Genomic DNA, 24555 nt, shown 5'->3' with positions numbered 1-24555 from the left:
CTTCGACTTGCTTCTCCAGCGTGGTCTAGTAACGTCCACCCGCAGGTAAAAATGCAAAGTTGTCAGTGCAAAGCGGCCACAAATACGCCATATGCCCGCGCTTATTTTTCTACGGAGCACGCGTTCTCTGCCCCCCTCGCTTGTGTGGATGTTGCAGTATGCAGCAGAGAATGTACCACTGCCTCCAAAACCGCTTGAGCAGCCTGGTACCACTGATAGCTCTGCACTTCCCTCCCTTCCTTTGGCCTTGGAATAGAGAGTATTTGCATTCAGATGGTATCTGCTTAAATATTTGTGCACTGTTTCCAGCCATGTGCCTGAGCACGTCCAGAACACTGATGGCTGTAGGTGGCAAACGCCCCCGCAGAGCCTTGCCACCGTTTTTAGCTCCTGGTTTGTAAGCAGGAAAGGCACAGCAAGATGAGGGAGACGGCTTGGCGTCTCCGTCTGCAGCCCCCTCTGTGCGGCCGGCAGGCGAAGGCGGCTGAAAGCTTCTCGGGAGTCTTTGCTGGTGGAAACCCTGCAGCGGCCCGAAGCGCTGTCCCACCCGGCCCCGGCGCCGGGAAACTCTGCAGGCTTCAAATTAGGCCTGGCCCCAGCTCCAATAAGGAAGTTTCGGTGCATACGCTTGGCCTATGTTAACGAAATGAGAGTGGAAGGGAAATAAAAATGACTCAGGATGACAATTCCTGTATAATCATTTCCACAGTGGCCTTTGGCTCCAATGCAAATCAGCAAGAGCCCAGCCCGCTGAGGCGCTCTTCCTCATACCGGGCAGACGGCCCGCCCTCGCTCAGCGCAGCTCGCGGGTCCGCAATCCCTCCGGAAGAGACCCCCCCCCCCCCAAAAAAAAAAAGCCAGGATCTTGCTCAAAGAAGAGGGTCTGGATGCCATGTCTGGAGCCGTTGCTCGAGCGTGGCCACGGCCCCCCCCGCCGCACGCTGCGTTGGCAGGGCTCGGCTCGGGACCCAACCCCGGCCGGGAAAAGCGCGCGCGCGCGGTCGCGCTCCGCTCCATCGACTTCTGCGTGGTCACGTAACGATCCCCTGTCCGCGGCTAAAATCAGTCTTGCTCTGCAACACAATGCCGAAAGGGCAGATACAGATGGAAAACTGAGGGAAATTATTTTATGTGTATTAAAGCTTAGGAAAACACCCAGAAATAATCTAGTTAAGGCAACACAGTCCAGCATTGCAGAGGAGAGGGGTGAGGCCCAACGCCTGAATTTCAAGGGTGGAAGGCAGCAGTGCTTGCTCCCTGGCTTACACTCCCCTTTTCCTGCGGAAATCCCCTTTGGAAAATCTGAAGGCGTCCAGGTTCAGACTGGAGCAGGGCTCTAATAAAAGAGAGGGAAGCCGGGCACGGGGCTGCTCTGCAAACCTCCGGACTCCCCACGCGAGTCACCCTAAGAACGTGCTGGGTTTCCCCACAGAGCCGCCCTGTGTCCCCTTTCCTCCACCAGCATGGGGCCACAGGGCAAAGAGCTGGAACAGGGGGCACCAGGGAGCCAGGAGGTTGCTACCAAACCGTGTCACAGATCTTTCTCTGGGCTAAGCAATCTGACACTTGTGTGACCGAGGGGGAATCCCGGCCCCCTCCTTGCCTGTGACAAAGGGCACAGGAAACTACACCTACATATACTTCTAAAATTAGCTGCAGTGGAAAGGCTGAGAGCTCAAAGCTCTACAGACACCTTATTCCTAAGGAAGTGAACCACCTAACATCCCATGTGCATCTAAACCTATAGGTCCGCCAGCTGTCAACTGTTTCTTAAGAGTAACCACGTGGATCCCGCATGTCTCAGGACACTGACATGGATAATGAATTATTTCACAGAACAGAGAGGAATTTTGACTTTTTTTAATAAATACATCTCACATGTACCAAAATAATTATAAACAAAATGTACAGTATTTACAAGCTATACAATTGCTAAGAAGTGTAGCAATTATGACACACATTACGTGAAACACATTGTTTCCAATGCCCACAGTTAGCATGATTGCTACCTCTCCCGTGACAGCCAAGAGGACTCCTTTGGTTGATCCTCTGTCTGCTATTCCCCCCAAACGAGCAGCTGAGGTCAGTCAGTAAGGTGAAGTATCACCAGCCCAACAGAAATCTAAGAAACAGTCTCCAAGAAGATGGGACGTTTACATGAGCCTGTCTTGTCATGAGTGGACAAGTATTCCTCATAGCATTTAACATCTACGGACAGATCTTGAATGCATTTCTGTAAATAGTATGTTGGATCTGCAGTCTGTTTTCTTCATACTGTTAATGTTTGGATATGAGGTTCCTTATCAAGTGGTGTAAATAAGCACAGATTTATAGTGATGTTACATATCCCACTCATGTTATTTAACCAGGGTCAGAACACGGAACCTTGCTGTTAGAATTAAGTGCTCCTTGCTGGGCAGTGTAGTATTTTAGTACATTTTTCTTCCTCATTTTGTTTTTTTAAAATGAAGAACACCAGTCCTTTTCCTATACATATGTACACAGTCACTTCCTTTCAAGAGACCTCTGCTTTAAAATGCCAGCTGTCGTCCTCCAATAAGGCAGTCATCATATATAAGCTGGAAGAAAAGAAAAACACATACACAATGTTAAACTTCTTGCGAGTATCATGTCTTCTCAGGGAGAATAGTCAAATTCTGCTTGCCCTGCTTTCAGTAGCATGCACAATTTCTACACAGCAATGGTTACATTTGCTACCATTTGCAATTTACAGCACTGAGAATGTTAGAAAAATAAACGATGAGGAGGGGAAAACAACTAAGACTGCATGTCACAAAATTCTGCAGGTAGCAGCAGCAGGACAATGTTCAGAGAATCATGCTCTGTGCAATGAATCTCCATTCCCTAAGGTATCTTTTTTTATATTTTACTCTTACATTTATTCCATTTACATGTTGGCCCAACTGCCACACTTCCAGTGTTTGACACTATCCTTATTTTATGGAGATATTTATACTTGTATGTTGTATTGTTAAAAAGTCACCCAGATGTCAAAGCACCAAAAAACCCCACAATTTAAGCATATAAAAGGGCAGGCTTTGACTCTTCCTATGAAAAGGTGCAAATAGCTACTTACTTCATCCTCCGTGAATTCAGATTCCGATTCACTGCTCTCCTCGTCCTCACTTTCTGGCAACATTTGCAGGTCAACTGTGGTCAACTGCTTCAGCTGTTCCTGAATGCTGGAGTTGTCTCTTCCCCACGTGAGCTGATACGGGGAATAGCCCTGGTAGGTCACTTTATTCACATCTGCCCCATGTTTCACCAGAAGTGATACCAGGTCTGAATTCTGCAGGTCTACAGCCAAGTGTAATGCAGTTCTTCCATTGCATGGCTCCTGTAGGAAAATAACCCAAGATGTTTCATGTTAGAAGAGCCAGGCTTTCCAGTGCCAGAACTGCTGATTCTTATGGCTACACAACTCCGTTCAGTTAAATTCACAGATAAACTACATACCTGAGCATTTACATCGGCTCCTAAGGACAGCAAGTATTCAACAACAGCTAGATACCCTTGAATAGACGCCAAATGGAGACATGTATGTCCTGTAAAACACAAATGAAGGCAAAATTTGAGTAATTCTAATCTAATGCCTTATCTTTCACTTAAAGCCAGGACGACAGAATATCTAAGTCGACAATTTATCCAAGGCAAACGGGTATTTTCCAAGAAAGTCTTCCAACTTCCAATGTATACGGCCAACAGGGAAAGACTTTGGAAAAATTTCTTAGCTTTATGTTTATTCTAGTGTTTGGCTCCAAATTATTTTAACAAAAAAACAGAATAGTTTATTTTGAGTGTTTCTAAGTTAATTAAATTCTGCAAAAGTAGTCATTAAAAATGCAGAGTTTAGAGTTATGGAAGCCAGTGATCATCAGTAAGGAGACCTAGAAACCAATTAGGGAAATCTTAAGGAAATCAAACAGTACTATGTACTTTGGCTTCCTCAACCTTCTCCACCTTTCCAGAGGTCTTTGAGATCTCCAAAACAAGAACCCTGGGCTCGGTGCAGTGTACTGGTGTTCTGGCACAGCAGGTTGTGCATACCGTTGTAGTTGGTTGCCTGTAGGACAGGGAGGAGGTGGTGCTGCTGGCAGTACTGCGTGAGGACGCTGACGCTTGCGAGGGAGCCCTGCTCACAGGCGATATGGAGCGGCGTGTTCCCTCGGAAGTCTCTGATTTCTGGGTCACATCCTGCCTTCAGAAGATTCTCTGCAATTTCAGGCTGATCGGTGATAACGGCCAGGTGAAGCGGGGTCTGCAGACAGAAGGGAAACCACAGGATGGTAAGCAGCACTACAAACACGGTGCACAGCAGTGCTGGAACAAAACAGACCACCATGGGTGACTTCTGCCCAATTGAAAACAAACCCCGTAAGTGTTTTATTTTTTCTTTAAATGTTTCCTGATACATTGCACAGTTGCTTTTTTTTTTTTTTTTTGGTCAGGAAGTGACAAACTCCGAGCTGCCCGTACACCAAACTGCCCTTCGAAGGGTATCATTAACGTGACAACGAGGACGGGTGCCACCCGCTGCATCATATTTAAAAAAATGCCGCTGCTAGCGTTGCTCGGGGAACCAGCTGGAGTCACCCGGGCGCTGTTCTGAGCGCTTTAACGTCCGCGAAAGAGCGGTAACAGTAACTAAGAGCGCGCCTGCTCCCGGGGGCGGCGGGCGCCGAGCGCTACCTGGCTGAGGCTGTTCTGGAAGTTGAGGAAGGCCCCGTTGCCGGCCGTCTGCCGGATCACCTCCAGGCTCAGGGCTTTCTCCTCATGAATAATCGCCAAGTGGAGAAAACTGCGAGGAATAACGAAGTTTAATTAAGTTAAGGCGCAAGGCAGCAGGGACGCGCCGCTCCCCCCTCCCCCCCCCCCCGGCCGACGCGCGCGCAGGGCGGCGGTGACGCTCCCGCCCGCCGGCGCCGCCTGCCGCGGCCGGGGCTTCCCGGCGGCCGGGGCTTTCCGCGGCGCCGCCCGCTCCTGGCGCCTCTCCAGGGACTTTCCGCGGCCGCCGGCCCGGCCCGCCCCGCCCGCCGCCTCGCGGCCCCCGAGCCCCCCGCGGCCCCTCGCGGCGCGGCGCGGCGCGGAGCCCCCCGCGCTTACGTGTCGCCGTCGTCGGTGAGCTGCCGGGCCCAGGCGGGCGGCGGCGGCGGGTCGCGGGGCTGGAGGCGGATGTCCTGCAGCTCCCGCACCAGCTGCCGATACTCGTCGTCCTTCATGGAGTCCAGGCCGCTGTCGTGGCGCTCGTCCTGCGGCGGCGGCGGGCGCTCCTTGCGCGGCGCCTCGCGGCCCTCCATGGCCGGCGGCTCGGCGAGGCGGCGGGCGCTGCTGATCATGGCGGCGGCGCGGCTGGGGCTGGGGCTGGCGGCGCGCGGGCACCCGCGAGTGAGCGGCGGCGGCGGCGGCGCCGCATATACCCGGCGGAGGGGATTTCTGCGGGGGAGGAGCCGCCCGCCCGCCCGCCGCGCCGCGCCGCCGCCGCCGGGAATTTCCAGCCGCGCGGACGGGCCTGGTCCTGCCGGGCGCCGCGGGGCCGGGCCGGGCCGGGGCGGCGCGATCCCCTTCCCCGCCCCCCGCGGCCCCTGCGGTGCTTGCTTAACTGATTAATTACACTGTTTGTTTATCGGAAAGAAATGACACCTTTTGCCCTTATCTCCCCTGCCCCCCTAATTACCCATTCCTGTTATTTCTAATTATCCTCCTCCTTTGATTCCCCTTTGCTGGCGGCAGACCGTCCGTGGGTAACGACAGCAGCCGGAGCGACGCGGGCTCCCACGCGAATAAAATAAAATTTTAACTTTCTTTTATTTTTATTTTTTAATCTATATTTTATCTTTGTATTTTGTATTTTATCTTTATCTTTTATCTTTATATTTTATCATTTTATTTTATCCTTATTTTCATCTTTTTATTTTATCTTTACTTTTATTTATTTCTTCCTCCTCCCCCCCCAACTGGTGATTTTTGCTGCCTCTTCTCAGATGTGGGGGTTTCCCATTCAGAATTTTTCTTCTCTTGCAACTTTTGCTGGCCTCGCTGACTAATAGCGGCTGAGATTTTTTTTTCTCTCTCTTCTTTTGCCATTTTCCCATGGGATGTATCCAGTTGAATAAATAAATAAATAAAATTATGAGAAAATGCACAGAGGAAGGGGGGGCCCAGGGGTGGCCGCCTGACTTTCCGTGAGCGGCTGTTCCCGACCTTCAGCCCGGCCGTGCCCTTCCTGGACTTTCTTTGACTATTCACCCTTGGGCCTGGGACAATCCACTGGTGGCTTTGGGGCAGGTTTAGGAAAGCTTTGCAACCCTTTCTTGTGTGAGTTAAGGGTTACGAAAGTGTCACGAGCGTCTGGAAAGAGTTTCCCCTTTTTCATGCGAATGGGCAAGGGAAGTTTAGCTAACAAGCAACTCTACCTTTTGCGAACGGAGCTGCGGAGCTGCCTCCGGTGCGAGACTCGCGTAGAGGTTGCGCTTGGGAAGTGCCTCCTCCTCCCTGAGCACCCGTACAGCCGGACAAGCCCCCCGCCTCTGTCCCTCGCTGCATCCTGCTGCCGTCGTGGGTGGGCTTGGGGCTATTTTTGGGGAGCGTTTGCCAGCAGAAACCTCTTCGGCAGCTGTTATTTCTGTGTACTTCTGCACGCAGCACAGGTCAAACAGCTCTGCCCTAAACCACTTCCAGCACGTGCAGGAGTGGTGGACAACCTATGGATGCGAGGGCAGAGGGAACCCCTGCTAAGATTAAAACAATAAAAAATAAAATACTTTTTTTTCTGTAGCTCCTTACAGCTAGCAGTGTCGCTTTACGCTATTTGCCGAAGCTTGAGAGGAGCTTGAGGTCCTCTGCGTTTTTCACGTGGGTCTGGGCTGGTAGTCTCCACAGCAGCATGCCTGAAGGACCGTTTTCCTCTTGTTCAGGAGAGGACGGCTGCGAGGGTTGCATGCATACCATGGTGCAAGGGCATTTCGAGACCTAGTGACGGCCTGAGCAGCTCTTGGGCAAGGTGGAGGGCTGTAACCATACAAGGTGATTTTCCACCTGATAGCTAAGGGTGGGATTTGGCAGAAGTCTCCTCCACTCTGGGTGCCTGCAGCACTGATGGGCTACAGGAACTCTGTTTTTACTCCAACTTGCAGCAAGCAGCTGGTTCTGAAAAGCAGCCTACTGTGCCTGTGTACTGAAAAGGGGCAGTAGGATTTTAATCAGTTTTTAAAGTGCACGGAAGATTCTCGTGCTGCTTCCTCAAGCAAACACATTAAACTGTAATTTCCTGATTGCCACACTAATCATGAGAGCTGTCTAGTGCTGTTGCTGTGGTGCTGTTGATTTACCAGAGTTTGTCCCTCAACTTCATCCTTCTGTGACTGCCGCTGCTGATGCCTATTAACTGTTTCCTCCCATGTTTCTTCCTCAAATCCTTGAGATTTCAAGGACGGTGCAAGTTTAGCAGTAAACATAACAGGAAGGGTAGTTCACAGCAGGACCTCTGCCCAGGCTGCTGAAGCCAAAAGCAAAGCAGAACAGTCATGTAAAACTGCATTTCTTCTGCTCCTAGTCTGGCAATCTGGATGCCTGCATTGCCATACTCTTTTTCTGATCTGTATGCTCTTTGGAATAGGTCTTTTGTTTACTGCTTCAAAAAATTAAGGACCTTGCTGGGGCAATGGGAGCCAGAGGACACTTCATGTCGTCATTTCGATAACCTTTTGCAATTAAAATTGGTGTATTTCTGCTTCCTGTCTAGAGCTGCTGCAGGGATGAGAACAGGGCAGCGGTCAGATCCAAACAATTTGCTGGACTCCAGTGTAGAAATGGGGAGAACGTGTTTTCCTCCTGCTTTCTAACAATAATTTGACTGCTGCTCAGTCGAAGTGGTTAAGAAAAGTGGCCAAATGAGCTCATGGAAATCTTAACCAAGGTTAATTTTTGTCGGCCTAGATGCGCCTGGGTTTTGCGTGGCCTGGATACCCCGTCACGCATTTCCATCAGAGGCGGCCACGTGACGCTTAGGTGCTTCGGTGGTCCAGGTGTTCCTCTAGCTTATTCACAATAATGCAGAAAACAGTGCTGGAGGCACCTTTTGGCATATAAGACTAAGGTTCGGATTAGGGCATTTAAAATCCCCTGTACGTGGCACAGATGCAGAAATGGAGTTAATGTGGGTGTCCTGGCCAGAGCCTAACGGGGTTCGTTTTATTGCCTTCACCCAGATTTCCAGCTGACAACCACATCTGCTTTGTTTTTTCATCTTTAGACTGAAGCTTATTTTTGGCATCTCTTAAATTGACAGTGCATCGCAGGGAAGATCTGCATTTCTTGGAGTGAACTGTGGGCTGTTTGTATGTCAGTTTGTTGAATTTCTGGAGATCCTTAGGGATGAGATGCATCATATACGTTTAAACTGCTTTTATTGCTGTGCCTTAAAGGTAAGCACAGATCAGTTCATTTGAAATCTGCTGCTGCTTGGAAGACAAGTTTTCTCTGGTGTCGTTCCTGTGTCTCCCGTGGAAGTGGTGTTAAAGCTTGTTGCCTGCTATGCTTGCGCCTTCAGCTGGTGCTGGTTGCCTGAGGCAGCAAGGTGGGTGCTTCACGTAGGAAACACGGGGCCAAGGGTGCCGGGGGGGAAGGGAAGCGGGGGCCAGCCCGGGGAGCTTGTTGTGCAGCTTTCCCTGTAGCGATGTGAACAGTGTTGTCACCCGTCCGTGTGGGCCCTTCTTTGGTTGCAAGCAGAGTGGAAGCACCTGACGAGGAAAATATGAACTGGGAGCACACCAGCAATTAAAATTAAGCAGGGACTTTCCCCCCGCCGGCAGCTGGGCCATTTGGTCACGTTACGTTCTCTAGCTTTTCCCAGCAGGTACGAATCTTGCAAAGGTGGAGAGAAGCCCTGCGGGACCATGTGGAAAACTGGCCCTGTGGGAGCACGGGGTGTGGGCACGCTGAGGAAGGATGAAGCCTCCTTGCTGTTTGGATTATGGATCCGGGGGGCTGAGGTTGGGTCTGGATCCAGACCTCTCCCAGGCGATACGCTGGGCGGCTTGTCTGAGGCTGCCGCTCGCGGCCCAGGAGAGCCCTGGCCACACAGCGGGAGCGCGGACCTTTCCAGCCGTAGCAGGTCGCAGTTGCTCTGGGCCTCCTGGTGCTTTCGTGCAACCCCTTGCCCTGAGGCTGGTGGGTGCAGTGGCCGCTTCTCGTTCGGGATAAACATAAAAAGCCCATACACTTCTGATGTAACGAGCTGCAGCAGGAGCCCTCCCCAGAAGACTGGCAAGCCTTAATTAGAAGCTGAACTGTGTGGGCCCAGGGATTTCCCTGGGGACGGATGTGGCGAGCACAGGGACTTAATGCACTCGCTGCTGCAGCCATGTGTCTGTGAGCTAGCGGACGAGCTGAGAGGGAAGGAAACAGGAAATACTAGATAGAATACTAGCAGCATAACCCTGAGAAAAAGAAAAACAGAGAAAATGAACTTTGGGCTGGGTGCTTCCTGAAAAAGCCAGGAACAGCTGCTGCTGACCTAGCACCAAGCAGGGGCTTTGCTTCAAATGTCTCTGGGTAAAACGACTTGTAAGGGAGCTCTGCGACGGAGCTTGGGAAGTCCTCTCAGGTTCTGACCTCGGTTTCTGGAGTAATTCTGGGCTGTGCATGAATCTGGGGGTCCTGCTTTGCAGGGGGGAGCGTTGCCCAGGGCGGGCGGCCACTTCAGAGGGGGGATCTTTTGAGCACATACTATGGCCATGAGCCATATCCCAAGAGAGCCAAGGGACAAGCAGTGCCGGGACACGCGTGAGCGGCTGCTCAGCAGAGCCCTGATGATGGGCAGGGTGGACAAGCAAGGTGAGTCGTGTAGGTCACCCCCAAGGCTGCGTTTCTAGAAGCTCTTCTGTTCCTTCTTTGTTTTTCTTAATTATGTTTTTCATCCTTCTATCCTAAAACAAGGAACAGTGTGAAACATAAAAATACTAATAACTTTTCTTTTCCCCTGCATTCTGTTTCCTCCTTTGAAAATTTGTTTGCAATTGAAAATTAGCCTCCCGAAGCTGCGAGGTGGGGCCACCAAGCAGCTCCCGGCCGAGCCCAGCTGTGCGGGAGCTGCCGCAGCCTGCGCGGCAAGTTGGAGGCTGGCCGTCCCCCGCTGTATGGGTCTCTGAGCTGCATCTGGAAATACGGAAAACAGCAACTGGAGTCAACGATGCCAGTATTTCTGAGGATGCTGGGGCTGGTGGTTCATTCCTAGAGTTGTATCAGAGAAGAAGAGGGAGCAGCTGGAGAACACATTCAGATTTTTCAGCCTGATGGAGTCATCATCCATTCCTGGGATGATTTCCCATTTAGCGTACGCCCTTCAGAGCTCTGATTACTTGGATTTAATGAGTATTGTTTACTGAGTTAGGGCTGCCGTGTTTCCCAGAGGAAAACATCTCTCGAGGATAAGCTTCTGCCTTTCCTGGCCAGATGGTTTGTGCGTATACAGTAAATTCAGTTCTAGGAACTCCGTTGTGTGTGCGCTGCGGTGACGTCCAGCGTTCCTGCGCGTGGGATAACCCTGGCTGCACACAGTGCCAGCCTCCTCTAGATGCCCAGCAGCCCTGGACAAATGGGAAAAAAGCAGTTCTTGAATTTTTCCCAGATCCCATTTCTGGGCAGAAAAAAAGGAGAACTTGTTTGGGGAAACTGTGACCTGTTGCAATGCTGACTTAGGGCCCCGATTTTATTCTCCCGAGAGGGAGATGCATGAAGGCTCTGAAATACACTTGTGGGAAAGCTGGTGTGGAAAGTGAGATGGTAGCGGCATGTTTTTCTCCAGAGCAATGAAGAGAAGCTGTATCAGTCCCCCTTTTGAAACAAGATGCTCTTGTGTTTGGTGGTCGTGTTACCTAATTCCGATTCTGTCTGCAGCTACAAGCGCAAACCCTTATCTTGGCTGCATTTCTTGCCTCCCAAAGCCGTGCATCCCACTGGCCTTTGCAGTTTCCTCCTGCATCCTTACCAGGTGGCTGTTCCTTATCCTGGTAGTCCTGGGAGGGAGCAAACATCAGAGCCAAAGTATTCCTGACTCCCAGGAACCGGGACTGCAGGAATCTGGCTGCTTGCAGGAGTCAGCCGGCTGTACCATCGCTACCCTGCGTCTCACCCTCTGTGGAGCCTCTGCCTGTCCCGCTGGCACGTCTGTGCTCTGCCCGCGGCAGCCCCTCGGAGCTGCTCAGCGAAGCCACAGGCCTGTGCAATCAGGGACTTTTTAAAGGGAAGCTCCTTCTGGGATGTGATGATCAGCAAAAATGCATTTGTGGACTGTGTATATGAGATGCCCTCTCCCACCCTTACTAACTAGCAATGTGTCCATCAAGCCACCACCCCGAGGTCACCCAAGCTCCAGAGCTGCAGAGAGCCTTGAGGCATCCTGCACCGCTGTGCAGCAGCAGCACTAGGTTATTTGCAGGTCTGGGCAGTGGCACTGGGCTGCTCACCCTGTCCTCCCTGGTGAAGGGGGCGGATGGATTCAGCCCGTACAGTCCCATTTGTGTCACGCTGGGAGCTTTCATGACAGCCCCATCCTCACCCCATCCTCACACCCCCACATCCTTGGCTACTTCCCTATTTAAAAGACCAAGACTTTGGTTTGGGAATTACCTGCATGTTTCTGTGACTCTTTCTGTATGATTGACTTAGCTGATCTTAAACAAAACAGATAGTAAAATTAAAAACAAGTCAGATCATCCAAAAATCCCATTTCAGGCACACCTGGCCATGAGACCCAGTCACACTCTCATGTCTCAATAACTTTCCTCACCTGCCTCATTTATAGGTCTCTGATAAACATTGCTTTGATGCTGTCAAGGCGAGGAACCAAGAAGCGGTCAGGAGAGACCTCGTACCCAGAGGAAGCTGCTGAGCACGAGGAAGCAGCCAGGGGTGTGTTTTTTTGCTAGTGCGGCACTCTGCTCGTGTGGGCTTTTCCCACGTACACGTGGGGCAACTTGTAACCTTAGCTCTGAACTCCCTGGTGTTTCCATCGGTGCGGCGGGAACGCGGCGAGGGGCAGCGGAGGAGGTGGCAGGAAGGCAGCACCTTGCTCGGGGGGCCCCGGGGGTGCCCGAGCAGGGGGAGGAGGAGGAAACGTCTCAGCTCATGTGGGCTGCTGCACTGCAAGCCTCGCAGGTGGCACTTGCTCAAGCGAAGTATGGAAAAACCCCACATTAGCTTAGTTTATTAGTTAAGCTTAGCTTATTTTTGTTTAACCCTTGAGGGGGCACGCTATCCTGAGGGGTTACCCCAAACCCTGTAAGGCGTTCGTTGGCAGTGGCAGGATGAGTTCTCGAGCGGTTCCTTTTCTTCAGGAGCATCCTGAGGGACCCAAATGTGCTCTCTTACCGGAAGGATGGTGCCTCTGAGGGGTGCATCGGGCTGATAAAAGCCCGTCCTTAGGAGCCCAGCTGCACACCAGGTCCACCTGCATCATCAAAGTGAGTCATGCAATAAAAACAATTAGCTGAAGAAATATCACTAACAGTAATAATTATCCAAATATCCATTGACTGTTTTGATGACTAAATCCACCGAATCAATTGCGCTAGCGAAGGCTAATTCAAGTGTAATAGCCATCTGGGTTAATTTGATCGTGTGTAAAGCTTTCCCCTGCAGCGCTGGTGCACTCGGAGGGTGCAGAGCCGGCCGGGGGGCTCTGGCGGCAGGCCGGGGGCTCTCCGGGGCCAGGTCTGCCCGGAGTGGAAAAAGGGCTTGGTGGCAGGATGTCTAGGGCATCCTTCAGCTGCCAGGGTAGCAGCTTTTGTGGGCTCAGGTGGGACCTGTGCCCACAAGAAACGTGGTGGGGCCTCCAGCAGAGGCCTCCTTGTCTTGATGGTTTCATGTGGCCATCGGCAAAGCGGACTTCTCGTACAACCCCCTACCTGGTGTCACGATGCCATGTCAGGGTTTTCTGAAGGACGCCAACGCGCAATGAGTCACGGCGTGCCCCGGCGGGAGCAGCCCTGCGCCGCCGCGGGAGCAGGCAGCCTCCCTTGGCGCTGGAGCAGCAGGTCCCCGCGGCGGGCGCGGGAGCTGGCCCAGGTGACCTGCCACCGCTTTGCTCGCTGGCAGCTCGTCCGCGCGGCGCGGCTCTCCGCGAGGTGTCAGCAGCGCGAAGCAGCTCCTGGCCGCTCTCCCAGGCAGCGGGGATGGCTCTTCCACCTGCAGACACGGCGCTTCTGCCTGACTGCTGGTATTAGCGGTCATTTGCTCTCTGAGGCAGGTTGGTTTTATTTTTTTTTTAGGTCGTTTTGTGTAATATAATCATATTGGAGTAGAATTCTTACACTTAATCAAATGAAGCTTCATGTAGTTAGTTTGTCATTAGCGTTCACTAATGAATGTGATAGTGCGGATTTAGTTGCTTGCATGGTTAATAGGAAGGCGTTTGGATAATTACAGCCGTCTAGTGTCTTTCCACTGCTAATCGCTTTTACTGCCTGCTTCATTTCCAGGCCAGCAAGTGAAACTTTGGCTTACGGTCGTGCAGGGAAACTGCTGCTGTGGTCAGGCACCCCAGTACACCCAGTACGATGCTCTGTAGATGTGAGGACGGTTCCCGGCTCCATCCTAAGTTTCGTATGAACGTTGGAAGATCACAGCCTTGCTAGGTTCCAGCTTTCTGCTTGGGGAAATGGGTGTAATGACACTCTCCTGTCACACAAGTTGTCACAAGGATGTTATCTCAGAACTGCCCGTGCACGTCAGCCTCGAGGAGCAGCACTGGGATTTCCAAAGAAGAGTCTCCCCAGGCTGACGGCTGCACTCGGAGCGTTGTAGCTCCGTCCCTTTCCCACCGGACTGTCCTCAGATACGTAGCATTCATAGCACCCAGCTGTGCACGGCAGCCGCATGTGCACAGCCCAGCGGCACGTTGGGACCAAGCTGTCAGTCGTTAGTGAGCAAAAACTAGGTCGTGTCTGAGAACAGATGTCGCACCCTATTGCCCACTTCCTAAGTTGAACATGAGAATATCAAAACAACTATGCCATGGCCAGTCCGCGTAGTCCAGTCCTGCCTCTGACACTGGGCAGCTGAAGGTGCCTATGAAAGAAAACGTATAAGAAAATAAATATATAGCAAGTCTGCTCGTGGAGTACTCCTCCAGTTTCAGGGCTTTGGAGGCTTCCTGTGCAGAGGGTGCCCCTGCATCTAAGAGCACTGGTGGATTTAGCCTCAGTGAATTTATCTAATTCGTTGATGGCTTTCTCTGTATCGCTGGTCTGTACAATATCCAGCGACACTGAGATCTGCAACTTAGTTATACATACTCTGAAGAGAAAACTCCAACAAAATTTCCTGGTGTTTTTCTTAAAAAACTACAAGCTGATAGTTTAATCAAGAACTAGGCGTACTTGTTATGTGAAACGGGGAATGGGACTCCTTCCTCACCTTCGGAGGCCGCTCATGATGTAACTGATCTTCGTCAAACCACCCTTGCTGTCTCCTTTCCAGACTTCGGCTAGTCCTGCTTCTCATCCGTGTAGTTTCTTCTCGTATGAGAGCCAATCTGTGCCTGGTCACCCTTTACAGAGTCTTTACGGGTTTTGCTTTTGCTTTTTTTCTGGCTATCTCTTTGATACAGGGCGCACACTGTATTTAAGAAGGATTTATACACAGATAAAATGATGTTTCTTGCTTTTTTTCTTTTCCTATTTCTTCCTATTAATTCTGATAGTTCTTTCTGCTATTTTGCATGTCATGGAGCCCTGGCCTCAAGTGTCTACTGTGTCTCCAAGATCTATTTTGTATTAGAAATAGTTCATTTAAGGCCTATGAATGCTTATGTATAAATAGATTTTTTTCCCCCTCAGGTACTGTACAGTGCATCTGTTGACATGGAATTTAATGCAATGTCTGACTGCTTATTGCTCTGCTACACAGTATTATGAAACATTTCCACATCTCTTCTCCGTTGTAGCTTTGCCTGTTCTGAGTAATTCTGTATCATCAGCTGTGATCTCTGCTGCTTTACTCTTCACTCCCTTTTCTAGATCGTTTATGGATGTGTTAAAGAGCACTGTGAGTACCGAGCATTGCTTTTTTAAAGGCAAGATTTGGGGGAGAAAACGACTATTAAAAGGGCAGCTGTGTTGTGTTCTAATGATGGTTATGATGATGCTCGTTCTCAAACTTCCGTGTCAGCGATCTCTCCTTTCACAGCTGTTTTGTTAGTAACAAGCCGGCTCAGTAGCTCTCTGGAACAGCATTGGGTTTTTATGAGCTAAACATATATGTCTCCATCTCCCTCTGGGCTGAGCCGAAGGCTAGTCCGGAGCACGAGACGCCGTGCGGTTGGCGCGGGACCCCGCTTCTCGCGCGCTCGGTGGGCGGCCGCGGGGCAGGGCTCCCGCGCCCGCGGCGGGGGCCTCTCGCACGCCTTCCCTGCAGCCCCCCGAGGGCAGGGGCCCACCTCGCCACCTCAGCACCCCCTTCTTCCTGCCACCCGGCCTCTTTCTCACGCCAGCTCACGGAAAGCTCCCTAGGGTGGTGCTGGGTTTCCCTCTAGCGGTGCCTGAGCCCTGCAGAAAAATTAAGCGACCCTGCAAAAAGTCGTGGTGGATGAGGCTCGCTTCGCTTTGCAGGAAGGACTCCCGTGAAGTGAACTGGACCTGTCCTTGGGCGTGTCAAACGACCAGTCGCTGCGCGTTCCGGGTGTAAAATGGCATTGCTCAGCGCAGCCAAAGTCTGCTGGCATTTGGCACCATGGTTTTGGTGTAGCCTATTTCCAAGAATCTGTACTTGTTGCGGTAGGAAGCATCAAGGTTGCTCCCGAGCCCCAGCCCTGGCTCCCCCTGCCCCATCCCTTCGTCAGCAGCTGCTAGAAGCCATTGAATGATTTCAGTCTTCTTACCAGGGTCTTGGTCCAAATCCAGTTTCCTAAGCCACCTGCAATACTGACTGCTGAGTTGCAAATCCTACTTTTGATTTTCATACACGTGTCATCATCGAAATGGCATTTTGCAAAGATTGTAAAAAGCCCTCCCTGATAAAACCACCTAAGCACATAGCAGCCTTCTTGATTTCTGTTTTCCCTCTTCCCTTTCAGAAAGACCGCAGAGTGGGGTAAAGTATGTGCAATAGTTCTGTGATGTGTATGTGAAAAGATTAATTGGGTCTCCTGAGGAGAAAGGGAATCATTGTTTTGTTCCTCAGCATCTAGTAGGAGAAGGTGATTTTGCTGATTATTTCTCTTAAAAAGAAAAAGCTATTACAGGTACTTTAAAATGCTTGGTATGTTTAAGTAATAGCATTAAAAATTAAACTATGTAATACTGGTTAATGAACATTCAGTAATGTTATGTCTTATAAATATTATTATATTAAGTCTTTAGGACCAGCTTTAAGGGTTCTCAATTAGTATTTGCTTCGGGATGAAAGGGATGCCCAAATAACGCCCCTCAGGTGTTCCTCCAGCTCTAAAAGGGACGTAATCTCGGGACTCAGGCAGAGCTATTAAACTATTATTAACTACTAAATATTAACCTGACCATAACCTAACAAAAATGAGAATAACCGCATTCAGGCTGCAATGTCAAGCACTCAGAGGGACGAAAATGTCAGAGTAAGGCATCTTGTGGCAACCTTCAGGGATCTTTGACCATCTTGACGGACGCCTTCACGTGTGCCCGAGGAGACGGACCCGCTCTGTGCAGTATCTCCACGCTGGCCGTAACACTGCTGAGCGCCCTTGGACTCTGCCCCGTGGAAGCTCGTGTTTCAAATGAGGACACCTCATTTTGGGGTGCTAACTGAGGACACCCTGGCCTTGTTTGCAGCTCCACGTACTGTCTAGTATTTCTACTCCAGAGCCCAATTCTAAACTCCTTTGCCATGGGTAATCGGATTGATTCACACAAGAGCTTGTGTATACGAGCAGGACACAGAACCAAAGCTGGGGCCCTTCAGCTCAAAACCAAACATCAAATTGCTCTCAAGGGAGCATGTTCTTTGCTAACATGGAGCAGAATCTAAAAGAAGATGTGAATGCCCCTTTCTCTGATTTTGCTGTTACACAAAATCTCCTGTCTACAATATTTCCATAGTGGAAAGAACATTCTATGTTAACTTCTCTAGACCAAAAAAAAAAAAAAAAAAAAAAAAAAAAAAAGTTACTTCTTTCAATAAGAAATTTTTGATGGGGAAATTGCATCACTTCTTTCCTTTTTCCGACAAGTTGAATGCATTCATGGGCTGCCTTAAATAAATACTATTACAGCTAAGGAATAATTGAAGACCCACAAAATCCCATAGGCTGACTTAGGTGTGCTGGGTGTTTATTCTATTTTACAAACAAAGGATAATTCTTGCTAGGTAAGTATTTTGAAAGACATATCTTGTTTATAACAGCATCTGTGTAATATTTTATAGTGATGTACTTCAATATAAAAATGACACGCGAGCGAGTGGTTTGACGGAGGCAGTGCTGATAGCCCAAATGCTGTCTAAGCCTCCTGTAGGCACGTGAAAAGGGTTTCCTTGCCCAACGGTGCATTTCAGCGTAGTCATTCTTCCAGCGTGCTCACACGTGCTTATGCAGGTATCTTGTCATATTGCCAGGCTGACAAATCTGGACAGCTGGCAGCAGAGCAGACAGCAACACATGCAAAGACAATCTGCCCTCTAACGGACGAGCGTTATTTGCATTGCATAATGCTGCAAAATAATGCAGCGGTAGGTAGATCCCGCGCCTGAGGTCTCCCAGCCTGATGGGCAGAGGTCCTGGGTTTACCTCACGCGACGGTGCTTTTTGCCTTTGGGGTTCAGACATGGGTTGTGTAGGCTAAACGTGGCTCGAGCCACTCCAGGCTTCTCAGGCTGCAGTAAAGCGAAATGGAGTTTTCTCTGTGCCCGTGGTGTGAAATAAAGCCTAGAGACTGCAGGTAACTTCATCATCGCTTGGCTGAGCTGCCCGTGTTGTTGCCCTCCCCGACGTGCGGTGAGGACGATGAAGGAGCCCCTCTGAACCCCTCTTTCAGGCTGGGGAGCAAGGTCCTCTGAACGTGTCCACCTCCCGCCAGGAGGTTAACAGACTCCGTTAGCTGGGCAGCTCTCCTACAAACGGCTACAACTCGGTGAGACGAGCAGGGACATCTTGACCTCATGTTTCTAGAGTTGGTTTTTGTGACATGAAAGGTTTGGAAAAAAAATAGAGTTTCATAATTAATTAAAGGAAGACTGAGAGCTAAAGAAAATAATTTGTTCTTTAATATGTTGCTGGAGCAGTGCCTTGTCTGAAGAAACAGGCACTATGACAAGACGCCTGGAAATTGGCTCCTATAAATAAAAGAATATATCACTTTTCTTTGTAATGAAGTTAAAAAGTAATTAGGTTATGTTGCTTTGGAAAATTCATTGACAACGTGGTGGGTGGAAGGAGGCAGGAGTGCAGAGATTAAATGTGCTGAAAATTAGCATGAAGCGCTGTGCACTCAGGGCGATCTCTGTAGCGTCCTGGGAGCTTGTTGTGAGAGCAACTGTGCAAGGAGATGATGCTTCAGCTGTGAAACACAGCGTGAAAACACGTGATAAATGGGGAGTTCGTTGCGAGGACGATATTTCTGGCAGCCCACGTCTAACCTCAGCGTGAGCAGGTTACTTTTTGGGGGTGTAGCTAACCACAGGAATCACGTGGAAGCATGAGAGAACTTTCCCCTTGCACTGAGAAACTTCTAAAAGATAATTTGCTGATTTTTTTACTCCCTAATATGTCTAGAGGCTATAGGGGAGCCTGTAGCAGAGAGTAAAGTTTTTTTGCTCTTTGTTTGTATCATGAGTTATTACAATTAAAATCACCAAAGTGGAGTCATTTACCAGCAAATTTAAAACAAATACACGAAAAACTTACTCAAAATCACAAAACAAACCCAAAAAGCCCTCTATAGGTGTTGACACATCTTATCACCATGTTCAGAAGATAAGTACAAGAAAAACGGTTGTTATCAGGTGTGAATTAACATATAGCGAGTTTGCTCAGAGCTGAAGAAGGTGACAGATATAACACATGCATTAATAAAACTCCAAATGAAATGTATGACTCTCATTAGGGATGGGAGCTGGAGAAATGCTATTGATTCCAGAAATTTAATTTAATTTGATAGCTTTTACTGTAATTAACACCATAGTTTTTACCAGCATAGATCTCTTAACATTATTATCTAAGGTGACAAATTATGAAATTAAATGTTCATTTGAAATGTAATTCAAATTTTGCAAAGGGTTTCTTGAGTCAATGGGTCTCAGTTAATTTCCTTAGCGCTAACAGACCTGAATTTTTTTCTCTTGTCAGTTTTTTGCTGATGAAGGTACTCCTGATTTACATCAATGCAGTGGTCAAGACAACATTTACAAATGAAACATTCACAGATGCTGATGAGTTCTTGCTAGTCACTATTGTGTATAGTTTGCAAGCTTGAAAGGTATTTTCTTTGTAGCATTAGATTTTAATGGTACCAAATGTAACATGCACATATAATAACAATAATTCACTTTCCTTGTGTTCACCCATTTACCTCGTCATATATCTGCTAGATGCAGGCCCTGGTTCTCTTCTCTTTTACACCTGTTTTACCCGAGGGCTGTTTATTTTGATGGAGTTACTTCTGATTTAGACCAGTGTATATGAATCTGTTATCTCGGAGAGGTAAATTAATGCTTTTAATCAAGACCACTCTTCTGCCTACCCATCAACATCAAAGCTTAGACATGCTATTAGTTATTTAGAAAGGAAGCACAGGGTGAATAAGCAGCCCTGATCTCTCTCTGGCTCTCCATTACCAGAATTTTAGCACCATTACCTCAAAACCATGAATACTTTTATCCTCACAGCCACTTGGAAAGGCTGCATATCCCCATTTTTCAGACCACAAAAGAATATAAAATTTAGGCAGAAATTAGGCACCAAAATCCAAATCTAATCCTCAAGACTGCTCTGTGCGGATGCTACCCTAAGTCTTCCAACTCTGAAAGTACCTCTGTTTTGGACCTTAAACTCCCACATACCTGAAGATTTCTTTGGCTGCTCCTTCAAGTACTTCAGCCTTGTTAGGGCTCAGCAGGTGCGCGTCTAAGCTTTTTCCTGTTAGAGCCTGTGGTCTAGGAAGGCCTCTCCCCGTTTCCCATGGGTTCGAGCTACCACCAGCTGCTCCAAGTGTGCTGAAATCCTCAGGCTGGATTGCACACTGCTGGAACCACTTGTTTCGTTTTCTTTTCTTTTCCCAGAAATAAAGCGTTCTGCAAACCTTAGCAGTAGTCTTAGATCCCATAGGTGAATGTCTAGATTAGTCAGGCAGGATGTAGGAGAGTTAGATGCTCTATTTGAGAGAATTCAGATGTGTGTGTGCTGCCCCCACCAGGGCTGGAGAACCGGGCTTTCCAGTCTACTGTAACCCACGGGGTAATCTCACTGAGGCCTGGTGAACAAGCTGCAGCGCTCCATCTCCATCTCTGCATGCCATGGGGAACCAGGCCACCAAACTGAACTTGGTCCCAGGGAGAGGTGTAATAAATACAGGATTTCACACTAGACTAATTGTGATGTGGGCGACATTTTCCTCTAGGCAGAATCGGGACATTGCTGCTGTAGGAGTAGCCCTGCTCTAAGATACTTGGTACGACAACTATTGGATAAGGAAGCTTGAGCCATTCATGGAGCAGGGATTGGACCAGATGGCTAGATTTTCTTCTGATTCTCATCTTAGTGACCAAGCAAGCTGACCTCACTCTCCCCCCAACTCCTCCATGAATATTTAAGTATTTCAAGCACAGTGACCTCATTTCTGTAGGAGCAGAGAGAGTCCCAGTTCAGCTAACTCTGTCACCAGGTGCTGAGGGGACACTTAGGAGGGGGAAGGGTGGAATTAAATCACCTTGGATAGCTAGCAGCATTGAGTTTGGTTTTACCATATCTCGGGTGAGTGCTCTGAGCAGTTGTGTAAGGCTGCGAAAGAGGATTTCACTTTCCAGAAGGACATAGCTCCCCCCTTCGTTTTTCCAAGCGCTGAGCTACCATACCTGCCTTGAGAAGAGGGTGAAGGCCTCTGAATCCCGAGCAAGCAACGCTGCAGCAGAGCGCCCGAATCCTAAGGATGCTCAGACCTCGCAGCCTTGCCGGCAGGCTGCCTGACGTGCTTCCCCGCTCCGCGCGATGGCAGCGGGGAACCCGGCTCCGGGGCGACCTCGGCTGCCAGGGGACCCTGGGCGCTCCAGGGAGGGCTGTGCTGCGTGCTCGGGGAAAGGGGCACCCACGGGCCCGAGCCCCTCCCGGACGCGCTGAGATCATCGGGCGGATTTAGGGTGCACTGAGGCGCCTGGGGCTGGAGCCGAGACCCCGGCCGGGGGGGGGGGATGGGGGCAGGACCCGGGGGCTCCCGGCACCGGACTAGCGGGGAAGGCAAAGCCCCCGGCCGCAGCGCGGGGGGCGGAGCAGCGCTCATTAGCGCTAATTGCGATTTAATTAAGGAGCGCGCGGCGGCCGCCCCGCGCCGGCGGAGCTGTCCCCGCCCCGCGGTGCTGAAGCGCGGCGATCGCCGCGCCGCCGCCGCGGCTAATCCGGCACCAGCGCCGGCCCTAATCACCGCCGCCCTCCAGCAGAGACCAGTAAGTGCTTGGGACACTAAGAACAAGGGCCAATTAATTTTTAGAAGACGCGACCACACGTGTAGACTGCAGCCCCTCCTTATTTATCGGCTGATTATAGATGTAATTGCTTTGTTATTTATCCTTACAGTAGCTTCCCCCGTACTGAGGATAACAGCATTAGGAGGCCTCACGAAGAATACTAATTACTTAAAACTAGAACTTCACATTTTAGGTCTTAAAGGCAAAAGGAGGAATTAATTCAGAAAGAAGATTCGAGTGAGGATAGATTGTTAAATGCGCTGAATCCATATGTATATTAAGCCGCTGATCTAAACGGTATTCTTTACCAATAGCAACAACAGAAAAAAAAAATGCAGAACAAATTGATAAGCTATTCATCTTTAGAATTATTTCACTAAGAAGGCGATAAAAGTGCATATTTATCAAAACAAGCATCATACTTGAATACTGTCGTAATGTGAATTGATGAGAAATTAATAACAGTTACTCTCAAAACAGTAAGAGATCTTTAAGCTTAAAAACCAAAAGCTAAACTCTAATTCTGCTTTTGAACATGTAATTTGTCAGAGGAAAGAGGCAATGCATAAAGTTATAATTAATAATAATAAAGATATTTTTCCTTTAATATCTATAAATATGTTTTCATTAATCACATAATGATAGAGAGAAACATTCAGAAATTAGTTAAGGTAGATTTTTTTTTAAAAAAACAAATGGCTAAGAAATATAATCCTGCAGTACCTCAGTAATTGTTAAAGGAAGGACCCATTATCTTAATTATGTTTCTGGAGCAAACATTATTTCAATGTGATAAAAGATGACATGACACTAAAGGTAAAGCTACAGCAGATGTTACATGAGTAACAAGCCAATATGCCCACATTCTGGTAATTTCTCCCCCCCTAGACATGTTCTCATTAATCTGTGATTAATAGGATTTGAGTATAGTAAATGATGTTGATCTATTGTCTGTCTTTGTCCAACACCATAGAGAGAGCAATTCGTCAGCTCGGCTTTTGTGTGACTATTTAATAGCAAAGAGGGGGAGAGAAAAGACGCTAATCTTCTAATTGGCATCTACAGAGAAAGGTCTAAGAACACTGCCTGCCTGGAAACAGCTAGTGTGCAATTCCTATGCCTGTGAGACCGAGGCACATGGACCGTCACGCACACGCACGTGCACCTGGAAAAGGATCTGTAAGTGCACACCAGAACAATATGCAATTGCTAACTCTTCAAGGCCTGTTAGGTTTCAGCCCGTTACGTGTCAAGGGAGTACTTCTTGACTGGCGTGACTCTGACACGGACAGAAAGTTTCTTCCTCATGGAGTGGCAAGAATGAGGCCGGGGGAGGGCAGCAGAAGTGATGGAGACCAGAACGGTCTTCTCGTTCGGAAAGTCAGAATCAGCTGAGGGGGCGTGCAGTGCCCCAGAGCCTTGCCAGAGATGTCAGGTGAACTACAGCTGGTGTCACTTATTATTTAACAGTCCCTCTAAGGTAGGACATTGTCTGATAAAATTGTAGTTCCTTAAACAGGACAAAATAAAAAATAATTTCACAATCAGCTCACTGGTCCCAATTCAGCAAACCATGTAAGCTGCTGCTTAAAATTAGACATGAGGATATGTGCTTTGCTGAGCTGGGGTCCCTCTGATGTTGTTCCTCCACCCCCTAACATCTATTTGATGTTCTTCAAAAAGTCAGAATTGAGACTTTTCTTTTGGGTGCAGTTCAGAACTTGACTCCTTTGACACTTCTACCCCTCAGCAAAAAGCAAGTTCTTTTTGCATGTTATGATTTCTTGAGTGATGAAAGTATTTGAAGAGGTATCTACTTCAGTTTAACCACCTGAGCAGCTATGACAATACAGCTATTTCTGAGATGACGTAGTAACCCTCTAAAAATTTCATTTTTTAAGAACCTATGCCATTTTTACTGGTGCAATTTAGGGCACATTTCTCCAAATAGTTATATCAAGTCAATGTGTGGGACTAGCAAACCTCGTCAAAGAAGAGTGGGATGATCTTCAACTAGCTTTGTCACTTGGAAATTGTGCTGTGGAATGACACATAAAGATGTTTCTGCTTGTATAACTCTTCTATGGATGCAACACGGAAAATCTTTACTGTCTCTGTTCTAACACGAACACGTGGGCAGCATTTAATGGAAACTGATAAAGCATAAAGACTGGATAAAGAGATGTTTCACTAGAGGAAGAGTGAAACCACAGACAAAACTGAATCTAGTTTAAAGCAGAATGCAGTGCAGGGAAACAAGCTAAGCTGATGGTCTCGAAGTTTAAAAATGGCTTCTGATATTGCATATTTTAGTGTACGATATTTACTGGCACATTTCATAAACAATCATATCCCTGCACAAAGCCACCAGAACCCTCTTCTTGGGTGCATGAACGAGCAGGGCTGCACGTACTGTGGCCACCATGGTGGCTTTGCAGTGAAAATGCGGTTTGGATTCAGAGAGCGCATGTAAGTGTGGGCAAGGACAGAGAAAATGGGGAAGCAGGGGCAAGTTGTACCATCTTGCACGTGAATTCGCAAAACTAGAGCGTTTCACTGCTGCTTGTTTCTCCTGGGCATGCTGAGCACAGTTATCACCAAACTGCCGTTCTTTTTTGTCTTTGGAGGTGAGTGCTGATGGTTGTCCCCAGCTCAGGCACAGCAGGGAGATTTCTGCAGCACCCAGACTGTCCCAGTGCCAGCACCCAAAACCGTCCCTGTGGAAACAGTCCCCTAAGCAGAGAGCTGCCCTAGATGTACTAATCTCACACTGGAGAGAACGATGCCAAAATCCCTGCCTGAGCTGGGTCCATGTGAGTGAGCCAAAGTGCAGAAATAATTTCCAGTAATCCATGTTTGCATGTCTCTTATGTCCTAGCTAGTAAGTCTTTA

The 24555-nt window shown here is 48.8% G+C and overlaps 1 protein-coding gene across 1 annotated transcript; it reads right to left on the bottom strand.

Moving 5' to 3' along the window:
- Window positions 1-1845: 1845 nt before the first annotated feature.
- Window positions 1846-5506, bottom strand: NFKBIA (NFKB inhibitor alpha). The gene is made up of 6 exons (XM_062577877.1): window positions 5125-5506; window positions 4711-4819; window positions 4069-4279; window positions 3478-3566; window positions 3098-3358; window positions 1846-2579 (listed from the first exon to the last, which is right to left on the bottom strand). Exons 1-6 carry the CDS (start codon window positions 5355-5357, stop codon window positions 2532-2534), a joined length of 951 nt encoding a protein of 316 aa, XP_062433861.1. The 5' UTR covers window positions 5358-5506; the 3' UTR covers window positions 1846-2531.
- Between the last annotated feature and the right edge of the window lie 19049 nt (window positions 5507-24555).

The sequence above is a fragment of the Rhea pennata genome, chromosome 5 (genome assembly GCF_028389875.1).
Source record: "Rhea pennata isolate bPtePen1 chromosome 5, bPtePen1.pri, whole genome shotgun sequence".
Classification (NCBI taxonomy): Eukaryota; Metazoa; Chordata; class Aves; order Rheiformes; family Rheidae; genus Rhea; species Rhea pennata.
The sequence above is the reverse complement of the archived record's forward strand: the minus strand, read 5'-3'. Positions and strand labels throughout refer to the sequence as shown.

What these genes read in the sequence shown, in the direction of transcription:
- NFKBIA (XM_062577877.1), bottom strand. Translation starts at nt 5,357, where the DNA reads ATGATCAGCAGCGCCCGCCGCCTCGCCGAGCCGCCGGCCATGGAGGGC. An exon ending in ACAGGCAACCAACTACAACG is followed by an intron (nt 3,567 to 4,068) that starts GTATGCACAACC and finishes TGTGTTTTACAG; the next exon opens with GACATACATGTCTCCATTTG. An exon ending in GAGCCGATGTAAATGCTCAG is followed by an intron (nt 3,359 to 3,477) that starts GTATGTAGTTTA and finishes ATTTTCCTACAG; the next exon opens with GAGCCATGCAATGGAAGAAC.